This window comes from Zosterops lateralis, assembly GCF_965231275.1.
Source record: "Zosterops lateralis genome assembly, chromosome: 12".
NCBI classification, from domain to species: Eukaryota; Metazoa; Chordata; class Aves; order Passeriformes; family Zosteropidae; genus Zosterops; species Zosterops lateralis.
Window position 1 is genome coordinate 3,534,444 of NC_139772.1, and position 22,112 is coordinate 3,556,555.

Consider the following 22,112-nt stretch of genomic DNA (forward strand, 5'->3'; position numbering starts at 1 on the left):
CTTCCCTAAATGCAGATGGATTAAATCTGGACAGTGTTATCTTAAACCAGACACTATTAAACTACTAAGTTAAACAACAACATTCCTGCAAAAACTTACACTTTAAAAAAAAACTAAAAATGTGAAATGTATATTCAGTCAAACCAGTAAAACTCCCATCATGTAAACACATTTATCTCTGCTCTTGGAGCACACCCGTTATCATTCAACCATCCTTAAATCACTCCAGGATATTTTGCCAGGGGTTCGTGTCAGTGTTGCTTTGATGATGGAATCAAAAGCTGCAGCAGCTGCCGGAGTTAATCACTTCCCTTCAGAGCAGTAATTTGCCATTGCCACGAGGGCAGATGATTTGGATATTGTAAATCAAGCGCTGCACGGGAGTTCCTAACCACAGGACACGGGGTGAGAGAATCTGTACATGAGCTACACCATCCCCCAGATGCAGCTGCCAAGGGTTGTTCTCATCTCCTTACAACCTGGGAATCCTGTCTGTGTTGCTGTGTGGAAGTTTGTGATGTTGCTGAGGGGATGTTTCTGCTGATGAAGGAGGTGACTGACACATGTATAAAACTCCTGTGGGCTGTGCACTGACAGGCAGTTGGGATCAGGAGATGGAGAGATTTGGGCCTAACAAAGGATTGAACTGAGCTTCAAACAAAAATTTCAGTGCCCAAAATGTTTGGAACTCCTTTTAAAGTGACTTTTTGTTGCTGTCTGCTCCAAAAACAAAACCTGGCAGAGAAGCACTTAGATCGAGCCCAGCACAAAGCTCTGCAGTGCAGCGCCCTGAGCGTATCCCAGGCAATCACAGCACTCCATGGAACACAAACATTCACATTTCCAGAGTTTATTTCCTCCTTTCAAACTCACTAATTTAAACCCAGAAAAAAAAAAAAAAAAAAAAAAAAAAAGAAAAAAAAAAAGAAGACCAGCAGACCTAAGACACTCCCTTGGCACTCTGACAAGGGTTGGGAAGAGATCATGAAAGCGATGCTAAGAACGGAGGGCTTTAAACTGAAACAGGGGAGATTTAGATTGGAGATTAGCAATAAATTCTTTCCTGTGAGGGTGGGCAGGCCCTAGCACAGGGTGCCCAGAGAAGCTGTTGCTGCCCATGGATCCCTGGAATGTCCAAGGTCAGGTTGGACAGGGCTTGGAGCACCCTGGGACAGTGGAAGGTGTTCCTGCCATGGCAGGGCTGGGATGAGATGAGTTTAAAGTCCCTTCAACCCAAACTGTGATTCTGTGAGGACTGAGCCTCTGCCCATCCTAACCACAGCAGAGCAGGAAAGTTTTAGGCCAGATAACCTGTCATCTTAAAGGACTGACCTCGAAGTCCTGAGGAGCCCATTCTCTTCTCCTCCTGCTGGTAGAGGGCTTTTTGCTGGGGCGTGAGTGACAGCGAGATGCCACCACTGTTGTACAGAGTGCAGTGCTGGATGACTTCTTCAAATGCTCCTTTCATGAAGTAAATATCTTCCTGATCCTTTAAAGTGAGGAGAGAATACATTTTATCCAAAAAAAAGAGAGCACATTTTAAATTAATAAGTTGTTAATTGTAGGTAGAAAATATCCTGTTTCCCCTTTTACCTGTTTCGAGAGATGCCCAGGATCATTTATTATGGATAGGATGGGATATTTTTGCTCTGGCCATTTTTCATGTCCAGCCCTCACAGACAGTATGGTAATGAAAAGGTTGGTGAATTTTTAAACCACAGCACAATATCAGCCAAAACGAGCTCCTTAACCCAGGAAGGGATAAAGTTTTCGCCCAAACACCAGACCTCTCTCTCCCTGTCAGTTATCTCTGAAAATCTTTTGTTTTCTACTGCATGAGAAATATTCCCTCCTCCCATTCAAACACAGTTTTACCAGCTAAAAATGCACCCAAGCTGGGAATTTTGAGGTTTGCTCCCTTTTCTCCCAACATAGTTAACTCCTGAAAACATTATTTGCTGAAGAGATACCATTTCATGCCCATTGTTGAGGTGCACAATTGGAAACACGAAACCAGCCCCTGCCCCTGTTTGCTTTACCTGATTTTTCAGTGTGCATTTCACAGCCACCCACCTCTGCTCGGGGCTGAATGGAATTTCCTTCTTTCTTACATGAACCTTCTTTATGTCAGCTAATTCCTGATTTACCTGATTTTTCAGTGTGCATTTCACAGCCATCCACTTCTGCTCGGAGCTGAATGGAATTTCCTTCTTTCTTACATAAATGTCCTTTATGTCAGCTAATTCCATCTGAAGCAAGGTAAAACAAAAAGAGCACTGTGAGGCTGGGCATTGCCAAAACCTGGATATATTTTCTGTATCACAAGGATTGACTGTTGACTGTCAGATGCCACACAGCTCAAGAGAAAACTCTCTTTTTGAGAAGAGCAAAACTCATATTTCAGACACATTTTTTTCCCTTTTGGCGTGCCTGATGTGGGATATATTAAACTGGAATTTGAAGCTTGATTCCTGATAAATTCTTTGATTTTTTTTGTGAAGCTTTGGGTCAAAGGAGGATCAAGTCCATTCCCTAAACCTATGGCAAAACAATGGGCTGAGCAGATTTCTGGGTTTCTTTTTTGGGTTATTTCCCAGCAACTCTACTTGAAAGAGAAAAAGGAAATAGCAAATAACAGAATGGTCAATCGTGGATGTGGTTTTGAATTATTTCCTGATGAATTACACTCCAAAAGCAATTAACAACAAAACCTTTCAGCCCAAATCAATACACTCCTGCTCCAGCAGAATGTGTGGGTGTTCCAGGTGAAGTGGGGAGACTGGAAGCTGCTTTAGATCACCTTTGTCCCCAGCTCCCACCACACCAAAACATTAAAAAGAAAAATAGGAAAGACAACCTCCCTCATATTCTGCTCTTGTTTGGCTGCTGAATCCCAGAGCAGGAGGAAGGCTTTAACTCAGCATTTGGGGAAATAAAATGCCATTATTTAAAAAGAAAAAAAAAATCACAATTTCACTGCTAGAGTTAGGAGCTTTAAAATCAGGAGTAAGATCAGATGTTTGCAGGGGCATCATTTCATCAGGGACCTCCTGTGCCTCAGAGCCCACCTGAGGGCTGAGGCCACGGCTGGTGACACTGATGAGGTGACACCTTGAGGCGTTTCACAGCTCTCAATGCAATATTCATAAAAACATCTTGTTTTACATAATCATGACTAGGAAAAGGTAAAAGCCAGCAGATGACCCAAAATGAGGGTGACCCTCTGCCATGCAATGTGGCCTGGACTGTTCTACCCATTTTTAACTCTTGTTTTCCATCCTGGACTCTTCATTGGCACGTGTAGGAAATATAAAAAAGGCTGTCCTGTCTGAGCTCAAAAGAAATGCATTACCCAGCCTAAGTGCAGAATTAACCCAGCCAAACAATGATTGCTGCCAGCACAGGAGCTCAAGGAACGTGTTTGTCCACGAGTAGAGGCTAACTGGGAGAGGGAACATCTGTCACCTTGGGCAGGGGAGACAAGAGAAGGACTAAAACCAGCCTGGGGGATTTAAAGCAGCCTCACTCTGCTACCAGACCTCACAAATCCAGCTTTTCATTTATTTATTTATTTGAATTGCAGGGAAATTTTAAACTTTTAAGACTCTTACCTTCATTGCCAGGGCAATGAGAGCTCCTTCTGTGGGTTGTCCTATCACACTGTTCTTCCTGATCACGGCGTTGTTGACCACACAGCCTGCCTGGGGAGAGGGACAGCTTTACATGGGCTGTTTTTGTCATTACTGAAGTCACAGCTTCACTGAAGTCACAGCTTTTCCATCTCTTTAAATGGAATGATGGAAGACTGGGGAATGAAAGGAGCCACATCCCAAAAGTTTTGGGGAAAGGTTTCCCTGCAGCAGCATCACTCGAGATCAGCCCTTGTGTTTTCTAAAGCCACTCAATCCATGAGATACACCAATATTTTGGTAAAATATTATGCTTTGGATAAATTAGCATCAGGAAAACATGAGATACTTCTAATGAGCTTGATAGATCATGAAAATGAAAGCTCAGTCTCTATTGTTTCTAATGTGCAGTATGAATAAAACAGGATCTAATCTCCATTTGAGGTTCCAGCTCAAATCATTTCCCCTCCCAAACACTCCACTTTAGCCTACAGCTGAATGTTCAAAATTTTATGTAAAGCTGACACGAAACCCAGAGAACATCACAATAAATTTATAAACTGACTGTTGTAGCTGGCTAATGTCTAGAATCTCTGCACATTAAAAACCTGCACAGGGTAAAATGTATTGGTTTCTCCTCTGCCAGAATTGTATTTTTATTCAGAATATCATTGACTCCTGAAGCTGATGGCTCTGGTCTCTCCCTACATCATGATCACTGCCTTTCACTGCTAAGCATCAAGAATTCCATCACACTCAGTCTTTCCATGAGAATGTTTTAGCATTGTAGAATTACAAAAGTGGGTGGTTTTTTCCACACTAATATCCAAATTTATTTGTGCAGCTGAAAATTTAATGTAACTAGTGACAAGCTGGTTCATCATTTATACTTACCTCCACGAGTTTCCCAATGGAGATGTTGGAAAATTCCTTAAGGATCTCCTTGGATGGCAGGAGATAAACATTTCCTTCTCCATTGTAGCCCACACCACTGACCTGAGGGAGGGAGAGAGAGAGAGATGGGAAATTCCCCCTTTGCCAGGCAGGACTGGACTGCAGATGTGTGCAGGGGGCTGCACTCAAGAAAATTCTCATTTTCAAGGAGTGCAGGGGTTCCTCTTTCTCTCCCAAAGCAATGCTTGAAGGAAAGGTTGCAGACAGTGACAATATCACATTAAAATGGCTTTTTAGAGACAAAAGGAATCAGTTTGTCCTATGGGGAACTTGTTTCTGTGATTCCAAAAGTCTCCTGCAGCTCAGGGGAGAGATGATTGCACACCTTTGGCAGCAGTGGCACCACTGGGTTTGTTCAAACCCTGCCCTCCTGATGAAGTGGACAGTAGTGGGAAGGATCTGCAGGAGGATCCCAGGGCATAGAGAGGAAGGAGAAACACAGATTTTAACCCCATGTGTGTCTGCAGAGGGGCTCTGCTCCCCGTGGGATGGGTTACACCATTCCCAGCACGTGCCTGTGCTCCTACCACCAAAATAAGGGAAAAGGGTGACAAACACAGGGTAGAAAATGTATTTAATTCTGAGTGGGTCACTCTGTCCCAGTAAACCTATTCCCTGTCTCCTCTGCCTCACATTTTGCATTTTTCCATCATTTTGCAGAGAGGAAAAGAACCAATCAGAGAATGAAACTGCTCTTATGACAAATATTCCTACAGGAGATGGAGCAGCAAGGGTCAGTGGCAGATTCCAGTATTTACAATAAATGCAGGGAACAGCAGGTTATGCCAGTGAACATCTCTGAACAGGTTTTGTACCCTCAGCCCCAGGGCTGCCAAAATCCCTTTTTTCTATGGAATATACAAGAAGCTGCTTGGCTTGGGGCTGGGCCAGCCTCCCTGGTTGGGGTCTGAGTGAACCAGAGGCCAATCCAGCTCTGCTGGGCTCCAGCAGGGTCAGCTCGTGGTGCCCACCTCTGCCTGGCAGCCGTCCGAGGTCACCAGCCGCGTCACCGTCATCTCGTTGGCCGTCAGGGTGCCCGTCTTGTCTGAGCAGATCACATTGCAGCAACCTGGGACGGGAGGGTTTGGGTCAGAGCTGGTGAAATAACACAGCCCAGGGATTGGGAAGAGGGAGAACAAGTTTTGCTGATGGTTGTGTTTAAACTGTATCAGTGAAAGGAGGAAAGTTGAAGAAATGGATGAGTTTCCTCTTCCTAATGGGGCAGGAAAGGATTTGAGTGCACACTGGGGCATCATTTGGGTGTGAGGTGTGGTAGGGGACACCTGAAGAGGGTCACACTGTCTTCATCAACGTTTCTGAGTTGTAATATCACACAACAGAGCGGCTGTTCTGTTCCAAAAAGACACATTCCAATTCCCACTCTGCCAATTAAGCCTTGCTTGTCTAAATCAGGAATAGCAGCCCTTCCCTGCCTCACCAAGGCACTGTGAGAGCAGATGGGTTACAGACTGTCACAAAAAATACTCAAAGATCAACATCTGAGAGCAGAAACTGCCCCTTCGCTCTGCTTTGTGCCAATCCTGATCCAGTAAAGCACATTTTTCCAGAGCCCATTTACAAAATACCACAAAAGCAGAGCCACCACTTTCCAGATCGTTTCTGCTCCCAAGAAGGGGAGAAAATAATACAAAACATGAACCAGGCTGCAGCTCCCCTCTGAGTGTGGGTGTCTTCCTTGGCTCTGGAGGTGATCACAGTGCTCAGGCACAGATCCCACGAGCACAACGACCTCCAGGTAAAAGCCTGGAGGGAAAATAAAGCAGATCAGGCTGCAATTAAATGAATCACACCTTTGAGGGATTAGCAGAGAGCAAAGCTGTGACCTCCAATGCCTCATTTTGAGTTCCTGATAATTAAAGGATTGTTTTTCTCCTGCTCAGAAGTTCAGCAGACCGTTTTGGCTGTGCCTCCTCTGCACCTGCAGTTCCACCTCTGTGAGTGCAGCTCTACCAGAACAAATTCCCTCAAGAGGGAAAAGCTGTTTCAGATGTCCTGGGTCAGGGCAGGGACAATAAAATCAGGGGTGATAAGATTCCTTAACTGCAGAACAAACAAGGGTAGTTCAAACAATGGCAGTGTTTCCTCAGAGGACAGGTTTTAGCTGCAGATTTTGGGAACTGCACGGACCAGGCTCGGTATTTATCGTGCATTTAATGAGTGGTGCTAAACAGACTCTGTGTCTGCTCCTTCACATCCCTGATACCCTGACCCAGGGCAAAGCCTGCAGTGCAGCCACCTGGGAGAAAGGGACAAATTAAAGATAAGGGCAGCTGGAAGAACAATTCCATCCCGTTTTGTTGTGCCCTGCAGCTGTGAGGATGTGCTGGGTGCCTTCTCAAGGTCCCCCTTGTCCCTCTCCCCGTGACCTTTTGGAGAGCAGGGAGATGGCCACCCAGCCTGCAGAAGGATAAATGACTTAATTCATGCTGCCAAGCATGATTTGAGGGGTTGGGAGGGGTTTTTTTTAGCCAGACACTGAAGAAGTGGATGGGATTGATCTGTAGGAGGATCCCAGATCATGGAAAAGAAGGACAAACACAGATTTTAACCCAATGTGTGTCTGCAGAGAGGCTCTGGGCTGCACCATTCTCAGCACATGCCTGTGCTCATACCACCAAAATATGGGAAAAGGGTGAGAAACACAGGGTAGAAAAGTATTTAATTCTGAGTGGGTCACTCTTTCCCGGTAAGCCTATTCCATATTATTTTTTTCTGGATCAGACCAAGGCTCCCGAGGCCAGCCCGTGGCTGTCCAGCTCAGATTTTAGAGCCTGACCAAGCCCTGTGGCCCCTTTGCAGCCTTACCTAAGGTCTCTACTATGGGCAGCTTCTTCACAATCACCTTTTTCTTGGCCATGCGCAGCACTCCCAGCACCAGGGTGACGGTGACCACGATGGGAAGGCCCTCAGGGATGGCAGCCACGGCCAGGCTGGGGACAGCACAGACACAACAGCCTCAGCACGGGGCCAAAACCACAAGAACTGACCCCAAAAAGGGGCTGAGCATTCCTAAGGGTCTGAAGGGGATAACCACTGGCACACTGTGAATACAAAAGCAGGATATTTATCCAGCTCTTCATCCTTTTCCTGGAGGATTTTGACAAAGCAGTTCTTCTTCTTCTTTACATTGCCAAGGAGCAGTGATTTCTGGCTAAGCAGGGATTTAGAGGCTGGATTTGATTTCATTTGTTGAACTTTCTGGGGATGGGAGATGAATATTCCTTGGCATGAAGACTCACATATCAGCCACGTGCAGCCCCTCACCTCCCCTCTTATCCCACAATGTGGGACACAGAACCAGCTCCCCAAATGTCCCTACCTTCAAAACCTGCACCACCTGATAATGCTGGAAAAATCCAGCCCCAGCTCCAGTATATTCAATATTAGATATTCCTTGGGAAACTCCCAATGCTTCTAGGCATGTGCAAAATGTAATCCAGGAGATTTTACAAACCCATCATCTGCCCTCCAAAACTCAGGATTAACCACTTTTCTTTGCCACCACATCCCCCTGGGAGACAGGAGGGTGGCACTGTGTCAGTTTGGCTCCTCTGTTGTCTCCTCACCTGGGGTTTTATTTTTTTTTAATTCCATAGAACCCTTTTTAAAATCTTTTTTTAAGAATTGATTTTAGAGCCATGACAACACCAAGTTAAGAGGTTTGATGGGCTCTACTGAAAACACTTTTTAAAATTGTGTTTGATTAACAAAGCTGTGCATGCTTTTTTTTGCTGTATGAGATGTGCATTCCTTTCTTTAGATATAAATCCTGTAGGACCAGGAAAGAGTAATATTTGCTGTTGGTACACTCCCACTAAATTCATAGCACAGATAGGAGAGGACATTCACAGCAGGACGAGGCAGAGATGCCAGTGAAGATTTTCAAGATAACAGTTTACAAAATTAAATAAACCCTCAAGCTTGGTTTTGATTTTTCTTCACTCTGTTTAAACTTCACATTAATTTTGCCAATTTTAATTTTAATTTTTTTAAAAAAATATTTATTTTTTTATTTTAAATCTCATATTAATTTTGTTAATTTTGTTAATTTTTAAAATTTTGTTAATTTTAAGTCCATAAGAAATATGCATTTATGAAAGGCTTTTTACTCAAGTTCTCTTATGTGAAATGCCCACAGTTTTGAACAGGGAATTTCAGGGAATTTCATTAGGAATCAAAAAGAAAAGGGCTCTCCAGTCCTCACCTGACTCCAATGGTGAACATGCTGAGGAGATGCTTCCCTTGCAACCAGCCAATGAGCATTATCAAACCTGAATAAAAATAATAATAATAATAATAATAATAATAATAATAATAATAATAATAATCTGATTAAAGAAAGAATTTCCAAAAATCTCCAACCTGTTTTAGCTGATGTAGAACTAAACCTGTTGTAGAACTAAAAACGCAACGAGGCACCCAGATCTCTCCTTCAGCTCAACCAAATCTCTTTTCCTGCCTCTGCTGGAACCCCCAAAGTCCAGCTAACCCAGAACCAGCAGAGCTTTAGGAAGAGCTTTAGGGCACAGAGAAACCCACCAGTGTGAGCTTTGCATCCCACTCACCAATTATCCCAAAGGAGAAGAGGGTGAGCTGCTTGCCCAGCCTGTCCATGCTCTTCTGCAGGGGTGTCTTGGGAGTCTGGAAAAAAATCAGAGATTGTTGTTTTTTCTTTGGTGGTTGTGTGGGATGAGAAGATGATGGTCAGCCCAGAGCAAGTGACACACACAGTCCTGGTTGTCAGTACAAGGTCCCTTGTGCTTGTCCCACCCTCAGCCCTCCAACAGGCAGAGCCTGTCCTGTCCTCCTCTCTCAGCCACTTGTCCATCACTCACACGGGCATTTTGGGGCAGGAGCAGAACTGAACCCAGTGCATTGACTCCTGGGACTGCTCCTGCTCACAGACTTTCATCCAGCACATCCCAAATTTCCCCAGACAGGGACTGTGTTACCTCCTCAGCCTGCATCATCTTGAACACCTCGCCAAACTGGGAATTTTCACCCGTGCCAATAACCACGCCCTGGAAAAAGGGAAAAAGAGAGATGGAGGTGAGAAAACTCAGAGAATCCCAGACTGGTTTGGGTTGGAAAAGACCTTAAACCCATCTTGTTCTACCTCATGCCATGGGCAGGGACACCTTCCACTGTCCCAGGGATTCCAAGGCCAGTGGATTTAATTTCATTTATTGGACTTTCTGGGGATGAGAGATGAATATTCCTTGGACATGAATGGCCTTGGACATTCCAGGGATCCAGGGGCAGCCACAGCTTTTCTGGGCTCCCTGTGCCAAGGGCTCTCCACCCTCCCAGGGAAAGATTCCTTCCTAAAATCCAGCCTATAACCTGCCCTCTGCAATTCACCTGTCCCTTCATGCCCACACCAAAGCAATCTGTAATTAATGCCCAGGAGAAGATCAGTGATGTAATTAATGCCCAGGAGAGGGTCAGTGATGTCAGGACTCACTTTTCCCTTCCCGTACCGCACCAGGGTCCCCATGAACACCACATTGCTCAGCGTGGTGATGTCCCCAGCTTCCAGCAGCACGCTGTCAGTCTTGTTGCAGGGCTCAGCTTCTCCAGTGAAACTGGATTCATCCACCAGCAGATCCGTAACCTGATTAGAAAGATGCATTTCTGGCACTGTTATGATGAGGAATTTCCCGGCCAGGCTTGTTTCCAGCCGTATTTACCTCAATGAGCCTGAGGTCTGCAGGAACCCTGTCACCCACAGACAGGTAGATGATATCTCCAGGCACCAGCTCTCGTGCTAGAAGGTGCTGCAGTTTTCCTTCCCTTAGGCTACACAAGGAAAAATGAAAAAAAAAAAAGAAGAAATGGAACCAGGCTGTGAGGTTTTTATTCCTTCTGCAGGCTGGGGAATATGGCTGGCAAGAAAGCAAAAAGCCTTGCCCCGAAGAGCCTCCAATGTAAATAAGAACAGAAAAATTTTCATACCAATGAGGAGAGGATTATGTTCAGTTTGGGCTTGGTTTTAATTCATAAACAGATGGGCAGGTTATGGATGATTTACATTTCAGAAGTGACTCAAACGTTGTTTATACAGTAGAGGAGCAATAAGAAGTTGGGCTTTCATGCTTTAAATAATGAATTGCAGATTCTTGAACCTAAAAAGAGGCTTTTTAAAGCTAGAATTACCCCTGGCATTCCACTGTTGCATTCAAAGTGGAGCCTTCCAGGCAGTTGGATGCTCCTGGTGTCATATCATAAATAAATAAAGCACCAACAGTGGGGTTTGTAAGCTCCAGGGTGAACTTTGGACCGGAGGAAAACCCCACACCTCTTTGGCAGGGCAAGGCTTCCCTGAGCCTCACAATTTATTTCTGTTGGCTGCGACAAAACTGATTTGCAAAGACGTAAATAAGTAAAAACGTTTCCTGTAATTTCCAGCACTGAAAACAAACATCAAAGCCATGGGGAAAGTGGTTGTGACGTGGCTGTGCCTGTGCCCCACACGTGTGTGCAGCCCCAGGTAAGACAGGAACCCCATCCCACCTGCACCTGCACTCAGGTGCTGCTTTGTGTCCATCTCTTGGGGGGAAAAACTACCCTAAAGCAACAAAATATATACACAGGTGAGGTTTTTCCTGCCTGGGAGACAGTGACATGCAGGATGCTGCAGGGATTGGGGAGCAGGATTTTTTTGGGACACCCCTATCTCTTAACATTTATTCAATTCCACAGGGTGCTTACTCCTTATTTCGATTTTTTTTTCCTAATAATTAAACAAAAATTCTAATAATTTCTGATTGATACTGATTATTTCATCCCCTTTCCCTGTGAACCTGGAGCTGCACCCATTCATGGTGCCATCCCTCCAGGGACCTGATTCTCATTCTATGCATGGCAGGATGGAATAATTTTCTGGGATAATTTCTGGAATAATATTTTCTGGAATAATTTTCTGGAATAATTTTGTTCTCCCGTTGGCCCTGCCCTATCAGCCCCACTCCCTGCTGACCCCCTGCTGCAGCCACCTCTCACCAGTTGCACTCGGGGGGCACCAGCTTGTTGAGCTCTTCCAGAGACTTTTCCGAGCGATATTCCTTTGGAAGGAGAAGGGAGAAGAGAGCCAGGTTACAGCAGAGAGCAAAGTTACAGCAGAGATCTCTTTGTCTCTTTCCTGCTGGCCACAGCCACGGAGCAGAGCTCTGCAGAACCCACCTGGATGAAGGCCACGGTGACCACGATGAGCACGGCCTGGGGACAGAGGGCAGTTACAGCTGTGGGCACTGAGGGACAGGGGTGGGGGCAGGACTGGGACCACCACCACAGGGACAAAGGACTGGTGACAACCTACATGGGGATGGGGGACAGGTGACACCCACCAAAGGGACAAAGGACAGGTGACACTCACCATGGGGATGGGGGGACAGGTGACAACCACTACAGGGGATAAAGGACTGGTGACAACCTACATGGGGATGGGGGACAGGTGACACCCACCATGGGGACAAAGGACAGGTCACTCCCACCATGGGAATGGGGGACAGGGGCCACCCACCATGGGGACAAAGGACAGGTGACACCCACCATGGGGACAAAGGACAAGTGACAACCAACACAGGGGATAAAGGACAGGTGACACCCACCACAGGGATGGGGGACAGGTGACTCTCACAATGAGGACAAAGGACAGGTGACACCCACCATGGGGATGGGGGACAGGGCCTCCCACCATAGGGACAAAGGACAAGTGTCACATATCAGGGTGATGGTGGACAGGGGCCAACCACCACGGGAATGAGGGACAGGGGCCATCACTATGGGGATAAAGGACAGGTGACACCCACCAAGGGGATGGGGGACAGGTGACACCCACCAAGGGACAAAGGACAGATGACACCCACCAAGGGGATGGAGGACAGGGGCCTCCCACCATGGGGATGTAGGACAGGTGACAACCACTGTGGGAATGGGGGACAGGTGACACCATGACACCCACACAGGGATAAAGGACAAGTGACACCCACCATGGGGACAAAGGACAGGTCACAGCCACCATGGGGACAAAGGACAGGTGACACCCACCATGGTGATGCTCGCGGCATCCTCGTACTCCTTGGTGACGACACTCACTAAAGCTGAGGCCAGCAGCAGGAGGATGAGGGGGTTTTTGAACTGAGAAAACAAGAAAAATACGAAAAATGAGAGGTGCTGGAGCTGAGCTGGCTGCAGATGCCATTGGGAAGGGTCCCCTCAGCAAGGGTCCCATCAGGGAGGGTCCCCAGGTGGTTTGGCTACAGGGACCCTCCTTGCATCGTGGTCAGGTTTCTGCAGTTCCTGCCCCACGGGTGATGGGTGGCCTTGGGGACCAGCAGGACAAAGCTCACCCCAAAACACACAAATCCCCCCACTTTTCCCCTTTTTGCACAGGCAGTGCTGCCCTTTGCAGACACACAGCACAGAGCTGATTCCAAAAGCTTCTTGGATGCACAGTGAGGACAAACAAAAACTTTACTGTCTTTTTAGAATCTGAAACCAGAAATCCTCTTTCATCTTCATTTTTTCTTTAATTAATCTGCTCAAATCTTCGCTGGACCGAGGGCTGGGGGAGTCAGGTGCTCACTTGTTTCCCTTTTAAAGAGATTTTTGAGGCCCTTTTTCCTACCTGAGAGAATTACAGCTCTGTTTGACTGATGTGGGAATTGATGGAAGGGAATTAAATAGATGAAGATAAATCTGCCTGCTTTGTGCAACAGCTGTGTGGTGATGCTCAGCAGGAAAGGCAGGGTTTAAATTTATTCCTGCCTGGATCCAAAGGTGAAAGTCTCTCCATTTTTTTTCTCTTTAGAAAAGCGAGGCGAAAGGGGTTGTTTACAAAAATAGCAGCTGGAAAAAGTCACAAAAAGCAAGGGGCTGCTGAGGGCTGTGAATGGTGCAGGAGCAGAGGCACCAAGAGGTTGCAGGAGGATCAGAAATGAACCAAAGAATCCCTTTGGTGTCCCTGTAGGAGAAATTGGTTCTTGAGGCTGAGCAGAAAAAAAACAAACCACCATCTCGATTTTTATCAGGAATTAAAAGAATCCTTGGAGAGGTTCAGTGATGATTATCAAAAGCTTAAAGAATATCAATCATCTCAAAAACAGGGAATAAATCATGAAATAAAAATGAAGTCTTCAAAGCAACTCAAATCCTTGTGATTCAACTAAGCAAGAAGATCAGTCAAACCACTGGCTGGAAATGAAAAATAAAATTAAAAAAAAAAACCAAAAAACAACAACAACAAAAAAATGGCCCTTCTTGTCTGGTTAAAAACTCCCAAAGAGAGGTGAAAGATGTATTAAATACTGATGAGAAACTGTCAATAAAAGCAAAACTCAAGGATAACTCAGCTGGGGACATAAAATATAACAAATACCACTGATAGAGACCCTAAAACCCCCCTGAGCTCCACAGCTGCCCCTTTTCTGGAGGGATGGCCAAAATCATCTTCCAGCTACCTCTGGCTCTCCTCAAACCTTTCGCAGATTCATCACTTGCCTTAAAGGGAATAAATGTGCTCCAGCAATCAGACCCCTGATCTGCAGCGTTTGATTTGTGGGCTGTGTGGAGATAAAAAGGTTCATTTCTGTTTGAAGATGTTATCTGCACCCTGGGCGAGTTGCAAAGGGACCTCACAGTGGTTTTCCCAGGAGAAGGAGCAGTTCCTGTGTCCTGGGCACAGCCTGTTCCAAGGCTCAACCTCTGGGAGGTGAAACCCTGAATATTTCAGAGCAACCCAGCCAGGGTTTTTTTTTTTTTTTTTTTTTTTTTTTTTTTTTTTTTTTTTTTTTTGCCAAGAAAGGAGGTTCTGTGCAGAGAATCCTTACCTGGTCCAGATATTTCTTCCATATTGGCTCCGTGTTCTCCACTGAAAATTCGTTCCAGCCGTGTTTTAAGCGGCGCTGGAGCACGGAAAACTCGGAGAGTCCAGTCTGTAAGTCAACCTAGAGGGGGAAAAACCAGCCCAAACATTTCATATTATAGTTATAGAAAACTTATTATGCCAAAATTATATTAAACCCCTGTCAGCAGACTAGGCAAGATCTTCATGGCTCAGTCCCACATAAAAAAAAATAAATCTGTCTGTTGTTTTTTCTGTTTAAATATGTATTTTTTGTTAAACTGTACAATTTTACCATCAGCCACACAGAAACCCGTAAAGTAAGCACAAGTTAATTTTTTTAAAAAATGTGCATTTCCTAAAGGGAGAAATTGTATCATAGATGACAAATTAGAAATCTAAAACAGTAAAAGGAAGAAGTAATTTCTGGTTGTGCCGTGTATTTAAAGAGAAAATAAAAATAAACACACCCTTACAAAATTCAAAGGGAACAAAATGCGAAGGGATGAAATCTATTCTGCCTGGATTTAAAAAATCCTGAGGTCAGAAATCAAAATATAGCCAAGCACTGAAGCTTTCCCTGATGGTGGGGACCCTCGAGCCCAGCCAAGGAGAGGATCCATCCCACAAAAGGCAGAGGGATTGGGCACTCCAGGAGTTTGCACATCAATTAAAGGCTGGTTTTGCATCCCAGGCCCTTCCCACAGGCAGATCCCACATTCCCAAAGACAAATCCTCACGTTCAGGGCTCTTGCCAAGTCCTCCTTGTGGCATTTACAGGCGTCCTTGGGGGGCAGCACGGCCACCTCCTTCTCCTGCTCGATTATTTTCAGCTCACACTCCTCGCGGGGCTGAGTGAACACAACAAAGCCATGATTAGGTGAGGGCAGTGTTAATTAAAGCTTTCCTTGATTAAAGCACCTCCTTGATTCTTCCTTTAATCCCATTCCCTTCCCTCCCCTGGCCAGCTGGGCACCTTCAGCCATTGCAGCACTTCCCAAATCTCAGGGCTGTAATAGCAGCTCCAATTAATCCTGATCACAGCCTTAAAACCAGGGGCATGTTCTCGAGATGGGAGAGAGGCTGAGATGAGCTGGAGAACCAAAAGGAGAAGTTCATGGTGCTGGTCAGGAAAGGTTTATGCTGTTTGAGGTGTCGGCGTCTCACAGCCCAGAGTGGATGCTCCGAGCAAGGGAAACACCTTTCCCCATGTGTATTAAATAAATGAACTGAACATAACAAGTGAATACATCATGTACATGACAAATAAAATAAAATAAATGAAATAAATTAAATTTAAAAAATGTACAGAATAAATGAAGTGAAAATGTGAGCTAGAGATGTGAGCCCAGAAGGAGAAGCAAAATCTCCCCTCCTGTGTCTAGGGCTGTTCTGCTCCATCACTGACTCTGCAGCTTCCTCCAAGCAGGATAAACTAAACCCTTCCTGCCCCATCCAGGCAGCCCAAACTCTCAGCATCCCAACCTCTCCCTTTCAATTTGCTTTATTTCCTTCTCTACAATGCACTTCCCAGAGCAGCAGCATTCCCAAAATCTCTGCCAGGCCCACTGTGGTCACTCACTGAGGCAGGCTAAGTACAGAGGGAGAAATCTCACCCTTCCCAAGGGACAGGAGGGAGCTCCATTCCCTTTTACCTTCATTCATAAAGCACAGGAGAGTGTGTTCATTAAGAAAGGAACCTCCAGGGAGCATGGCAGGCATTTGGCACTGGCTCCCAGCACCCTGGAATGCTCCCTGTGGGATGCACTCAGGCCTGGCTCATCCTCCTGCAGTGCTTTTTAGGGACTTGACCCTCCCTTGAATATTCAGGAGCTTTCTAGGAACATCCAGGGCTTTGCAGTGTAAAGCCCGAGATAAATGCAGAAAACCACAAATGCAGAAAACAATAAATGCAGAAAATCATAAATGCAGAAAATCATAAATGCAGAAAATTATAAATGCAGAAAACCACAAATGCAGAGAATGCCCTTGGCTGTTCTCTCTGGTTTCAGTCTTGGGGCTTCTGGAGCATCTCTAACCCCTGTTCCTAGAACAGGCTTTAGCCAGATCCATCTGTTGCAGCCCCTTTTAATGGCCATTTCCTGACCCACAGCTCAGCTGCCAGCACGAGGGATGCCAGCAGCCCCCTGCTCCCAGTGGAAAAACATAGGAGTCTGCTGGGACCCCCTTGGTCTGGGCAGGGCTCATTTAGAAACCATTTTGCCCCAAGAACAACCCGCCTTTCCAAACCCCCAGCAATTTCCCCAAGATCTCCATGGATTGTCCTGCTCCCTCAAGCTGGTGACCCCATTTTGCCCAAAGATGCTCCAGTCCTGTTACCCTGTTTGAGGGACCCCAGCACTGGACATCACCCTTATTTCACATCTCCTCAACAGACCTCTGGAGAAGGGACAAAAACACCCTTTCCACTTTAAAACTCATGATTTATATCCCTGTTTGGGTGGCCTGGCTGTACAAACTCCTCAGTTCCCTGTAACTTTGTTGACCTCCAGACACCGAAATCCCAAGAGCCGCTTATGGAGGTGGAAGGGTTTGGTGGGAAGAAGCCACAGGGCTGCCATGGATCGACACATCCCTGAATTCCCTGATGGATGTGGCCTCTGCAGGTGACACACACAGGTATCAAGGTACAGCTCTGCCTTGGAGGAGTTTAAATTTTAATGAAAGCAGCTGGAGGGCAGGAAGATGAGAAGAACATGCCTGCAGTCCCCAAGGGAAGCACGGCCCAGCTCTATCAGCAATATTTACCTTCAGAAAGGTGTGGAGGAAATAAATGACAAAGGCTCTGGATGTGTCTGAGCCCTCTGAGGACTGTCTAGAAATGCTGGCAGCTCTCTGCTCCTGCCAGCCAGGGGCTGCTGTGACAGGAACAGCTTTATTGGGATGAGTTAACTCGCACTGCTGAGCCTGCACCTGTAAGGGATTTTCCCTCATTTTCCCCACCAGAGCAGCCCCTGGAGTGCACAGGTTGGGAATGCAGCAGTGGGGTCCCTCCTCTGCAGAGCCCCAATCCCATCCCACCCCATGGATGTGGGGCACCAGGGATTTCCTGTGCAAATCCCTTCATAAACAAACCTCTCCTCGAGCACTGCTGGCTTTTGTATTTACATTGCAAAGCAGTTGTGGGCTCTCCACGATATCCATTTACATTTATAACCTTTATCCTTTTGGCACAAGAGCACAGGCTCGGTACAACAGGGCAGGAAGAAATAACAAAAGGGGAATTATCAGTTTTATCTCTTGCTTTGCACGATCAGGAGATACTGGAGGCTGTAAAGAGCAGCTGGTGTGGCTGGAAGCCACCTCGGAGGTACCTGAGCATCCCTCATCCTAAAACAATCCATCAATTGTGCCACTGAGGAGCCCATGTGGGGGAAAGAGAGCAATGGGGCTTTCTGCAGAGCACACAGCCCTTTTTGTGTACCCTGGCAAACAGCCCAAAATATCAGTTCTCGGGATTTTCCCCCACCTCTGCCCCTGCTGAGGCTTTGCAGATTCTTTTCCCTGTCTTAGGTTACTTGGGACCAGTTAATGGCCTGCAATGCAGAGTGGGCTGGGTAATTCATCCTCCATGAAGCCTTTCCAAACATTAAACTTTATCCCCGCCAAAAACACAATAAATAAACCAAAGCATTCTCTCCAAAGCCTTTTATATTTCTTTTTTTGGGTGGACATGGCAGGCAAAAAGACCCATGTCCCAGGGGTGCAGGCAGAACCCAGAATCCAGCCTCGAGCAGCCCTCAGCCCTGCAGGTGAGGGGCTTCCCTATCCAAACTCCCAGCCCTTTCCCAGCATCACCATAATTTCTGCACCTCCCACACCATTTCCCACTCCCCTGTTGCACATCTGTCAACAGAAACCCAATATTTTTTACATGAAACAAAGATCTAGTCTCTCTCCTTGCAGATATGAACTTTAAATTAATCCTTTTGATTGTTCCAAAAGCCACAGGTTTTCCAGTAAAGCTGGTTTGAAGCTGCAGCCCTTTGAGAATCCTGCCCTGGGCTGTGGTCAGAGGGAAAGGGAGATGTAAAGAAGCAGTTCCCAGGGATTTCTCCCACTTCCACACACACAGACATGTGTGATTGTGCATGTGCACACACACTGGGATGCTCAGAAAAAAAAATAAATCTTTGACTTTTCTTTGCAGAATTCTTTGCAGATTTCTGCAGGAAACACACAATTCTCAGGAGCTGTAAAAGCAGCCCCACAAAAACTCCCCTGGTTCTGGATGGGGCACTGCAGAAAAGGAGTTAAACTGTGCACAGCAGAGTCTGGACTCAAACTTTGATGTGCCAGGTGGGTGTCCTGCCATCTTCAGGTGACACCATGGCCACAGGTGAACTGGCCATCACCCCCAGGGACAGCACTGGGGCTTTCCTTCACAGCCCACTCTGGGCATTTATCCCATCAGATCACCTGGGATCACACCTTTACAGCCCAGCACATGCTTTGATCAAGATATTTATAAGGTTGAAAGTGCTCTGCAACTATTTTCAAGTAAAGAAGCAAAATGCCATCAAGTAAGGGAAAAATTAGTCATTTACCAGCCTAAATCATTCTCTGAGAATAAGTTCTTGATTTACCAAGTTCTTATTTTCATTTTACACTGCTGTCTACTTCCTACCCCGTGCCAAAGCTTTCCTCACCTCCCTCTCCTGCTCTACACAGACCACTCTCTGCAAGGGCCAGAGCTGAAAGTCAAGAGGGGTTTAGATTTGGAAGTAAATACATGGCACTGTTTATTTTGGCACAGCATAAATGGTGCAGCTTAAGAACAAGGCAGCCTAATTGCCAGTGGCCTCCTGCCTACGTGCAGTCAGAAATCTCAGCTTGCCACCAAGGCAGGTTCCAGGGACTTTCTGTGACCTCATCAAGATCTTCTTTGTCCTGGGATTTGGAGCTCTGGGTGAGCAGTGCAGAGCAGCATCACCTGATGCACTACACGGGGTAAGAGTTCAGGGTCTCATTTTCATCTCCCTGTAACACTGACCCAACCCCACACTGGACAGACAGACAATCAGGAAGGGGATTAGCTGGAATGGTATCTGGGCAATGCCTCAGTCAGGAAAAGCTCATAAATCTCTCCAAGTGTGTGGATGGAGCTCCTTGGGATGGGAGTTAAGGGCTAACCCCACGTGCTGAAGGGATTAGACAAATGGGGTTCACGTGGCAGAGCACCCAAACAGTCTCCTGCAACATGGGGCTTGAGCCACAGGAACATTGTGCCGAGCAAATAATCAGATAATCCCAGATTGTAAGGTTTTGTGGCAAAAAAACCAAGAAGAACAGCCAAAAATACCACCCAAAGCACCACTGGCCACTCCATCTGCACCAAGGATGGGCAGTGAGAGGGCAGGGAAGGGGACACCAGTGCAGCATTTTTCAGGAAAAACGAGAATCATTTTCTCATAATTCCATTTTTTCAAGAAAGCAAAGCAGCATTTCCAAGTGGACTGTGGGGGGGGGGTCTGAGCCAAAACTCTCCTTTGGATGCTGGTTACCAGCCCTGAGTCACAACCAGAGGGTCTTCCCAGCCCAGGGGTCCCAGCCCAGGGGCCACAGCCAGAGGGTCACAGCCTGAGGGTCCCAGTCCAAAGGGTCTCAGCCCCTCTGCCAGTGACCAGCACTGGTGGCAGGGGTGCCCTGGGGACAGGAGAGCCCTGCTCTCCATCTCCCCTGTTGTGCCCACTCTGCTCCAGGGCTGTCCCACACTCTTCCTGAGGAGTTTGGAACCTCCTCAGAGCAGGGATCAGTGCTCCTGGGCAGGATTCGGGCCTCAGCTCTGTGCCTTTGGATTATTGCATAGGAACAAGGCTCCCCATGGCTCCTTGAGCCTGGTGAACAACCCCCAGCTCATCCTGAGCTCCCGGAGCTGCACAGAGCAGCCACAGCCACCTCCAGTTACTGGCAGGACAGAGCAGGCGAAGCACCCGAAACCAACCCCAAATTACACAAACTATCCCAGCAGGTCCAGGCAGGCGATCCTCACCTCCTCTCCCGGCTCGGCGCTTCCCAGGGGCTGATATTTCTGCACAAAACGAAGGAGCCACCTTTTCTGGAAGAGTTTGGCCAAACTCCCTTCTCTCATCTTGGCCAGGAGCAGCAGCAGGGCTGGCTCTGGAGCTCGGCCTTACCTGCAGGGACAGGCACCTGCAGCCGGCCAAGTCACACCTTCCCCCGGCTCCCTGAGCCCCAGGGAGGAGCACTGCTCCCAGCTGCTCCCATAAATCTGGCCGGGAAGGTTTGGCTCTGTGTGTGTTATGTGCCACCGTGCTGGGACAACCGGGCACGCCTCTCTGTGCGTGAGCCGCACCTGAAGAGCAGGTTGAGGTTTTATTTTTTTATTTTTTTTTTTCCTTCTCTCCGCCCTCCCGAGGATTGCTGCAGGATAGGGGAAGGTGTGTTCAGCAGAGGTGTGTGAGTGAGGCAGGGGTAGGACAGGTTATAGGCACGGTCGAGCCTGTTTGTAAACTTCCAGTGCTCCTTAGGGAATGCTCCAGTCAGCACAACGCAGCGGGTTTATGGGTGTTGACATCGGGGATGTGTGATGTGGGGGGTTGTAATGATGGTTTATAAACCCCGCAGCGTTTCGTTTGTGATTTCGTGGTGGAGCCCAACACACAGCTAAGGTTGGGCCTTGGTGTCCGGAGCTGGATTTCAATAATCCCTCTGTGAATTCCATCCAACTTGGGATATTCTCTGGTTCTGTGATTCTAGGATTGATAAAGTTCACTGGTTGCATCATTCCCCAAGGTTTACGGCTGCTTGTCAGGGAGCATCCCACTCTGGTTTGCCCCATAGATCGACATCCTCCCCCAGGCGCCGTCACTGCAGGATCCACTCACCCTAAAACCCTCCCTGAGGTGTAAACTGGGAGATGAAGATCCTCCTTTGACAGTAAAAACTGCATTGAGGGAACAAAATCATTTCCAGCCAGACAAAAAAAATAGATGTGCAGTTTTCTGCAGGAGAAGAGTTTCCTCCAAGGACCCAGAAAAACTGCACTTTTATTTTGCTCTGGACCATGATAAGGCCAAGCCCCACGCCCTCTGTGACAGCCTGTGGCACCCAAAACCTGCCCAGCCCTCACCAAAACTCTGCTTTCCCATGGACCATCCCAGTGTATCCTGTTTGCATCCCAGGAAAAACCCCTGGGACACCCCAGGCAGCTACAGAGAGGGACCCACCCAGATGCTGCGGAGAGAAGGGTTTCTCCCCAGAGCTCAGGGAAAACAGCGATTGGGAAACACCCTGCGAAGAGCCAGGACCTTGGAAAACACAGCTGGGGCTTCCCGGCTCCCTCGGTTGAGCAATGCTTTCGCAAGGATCCGAGCTGGATGCGTCAGGCAGACTAAGGAAGTTCCTGCATGGTGGAAAGAGCGCTCCTTCCCATGGGAAAGGAGCCAGGGGTAGTGCTGTGCTCTGATTTTCGGGAATCTCACAGCCAGGCCCTGCCCAGGGTTTAGGCAAGGTGCTTAGGCAGGGCTTGGGGCAGGCACAGAGGGATGGGGATGTTTGTCGCCCCTGATTTTCTTGCTTTCAAGTGTTGGAACATTTGCAGCACTGTTCTAACGCTGCTTGATGTAAACAATATGTGCTTTTAGAATTTATCTGTATGTTTTGCAGAGTTGTTCTCTGAG

At 47.0% G+C, this 22,112-nt stretch overlaps 1 protein-coding gene across 1 annotated transcript in view; it reads right to left on the bottom strand.

Moving 5' to 3' along the window:
* Positions 1–20,751, bottom strand: part of ATP2C2 (ATPase secretory pathway Ca2+ transporting 2) — a 28,397-nt gene extending 7,646 nt beyond the window's left edge. Inside the window, exons 1-17 of the mRNA XM_083870167.1 lie at positions 20,462–20,751; positions 15,189–15,299; positions 14,435–14,551; positions 12,654–12,743; positions 11,787–11,822; positions 11,607–11,668; positions 10,295–10,403; positions 10,069–10,218; positions 9,557–9,625; positions 9,170–9,245; positions 8,809–8,875; positions 7,410–7,534; positions 5,555–5,652; positions 4,524–4,625; positions 3,612–3,701; positions 2,148–2,249; positions 1,333–1,489 (exon numbers count right to left, since the gene is read on the bottom strand). Coding sequence (XP_083726293.1) covers positions 1,333–1,489; positions 2,148–2,249; positions 3,612–3,701; positions 4,524–4,625; positions 5,555–5,652; positions 7,410–7,534; positions 8,809–8,875; positions 9,170–9,245; positions 9,557–9,625; positions 10,069–10,218; positions 10,295–10,403; positions 11,607–11,668; positions 11,787–11,822; positions 12,654–12,743; positions 14,435–14,551; positions 15,189–15,299; positions 20,462–20,560 — 1,660 coding nt within the window. The 5' untranslated portion in view covers positions 20,561–20,751. The remainder of the gene's footprint in view (positions 1–1,332; positions 1,490–2,147; positions 2,250–3,611; positions 3,702–4,523; positions 4,626–5,554; positions 5,653–7,409; positions 7,535–8,808; positions 8,876–9,169; positions 9,246–9,556; positions 9,626–10,068; positions 10,219–10,294; positions 10,404–11,606; positions 11,669–11,786; positions 11,823–12,653; positions 12,744–14,434; positions 14,552–15,188; positions 15,300–20,461) is intronic.
* Between the last annotated feature and the right edge of the window lie 1,361 nt (positions 20,752–22,112).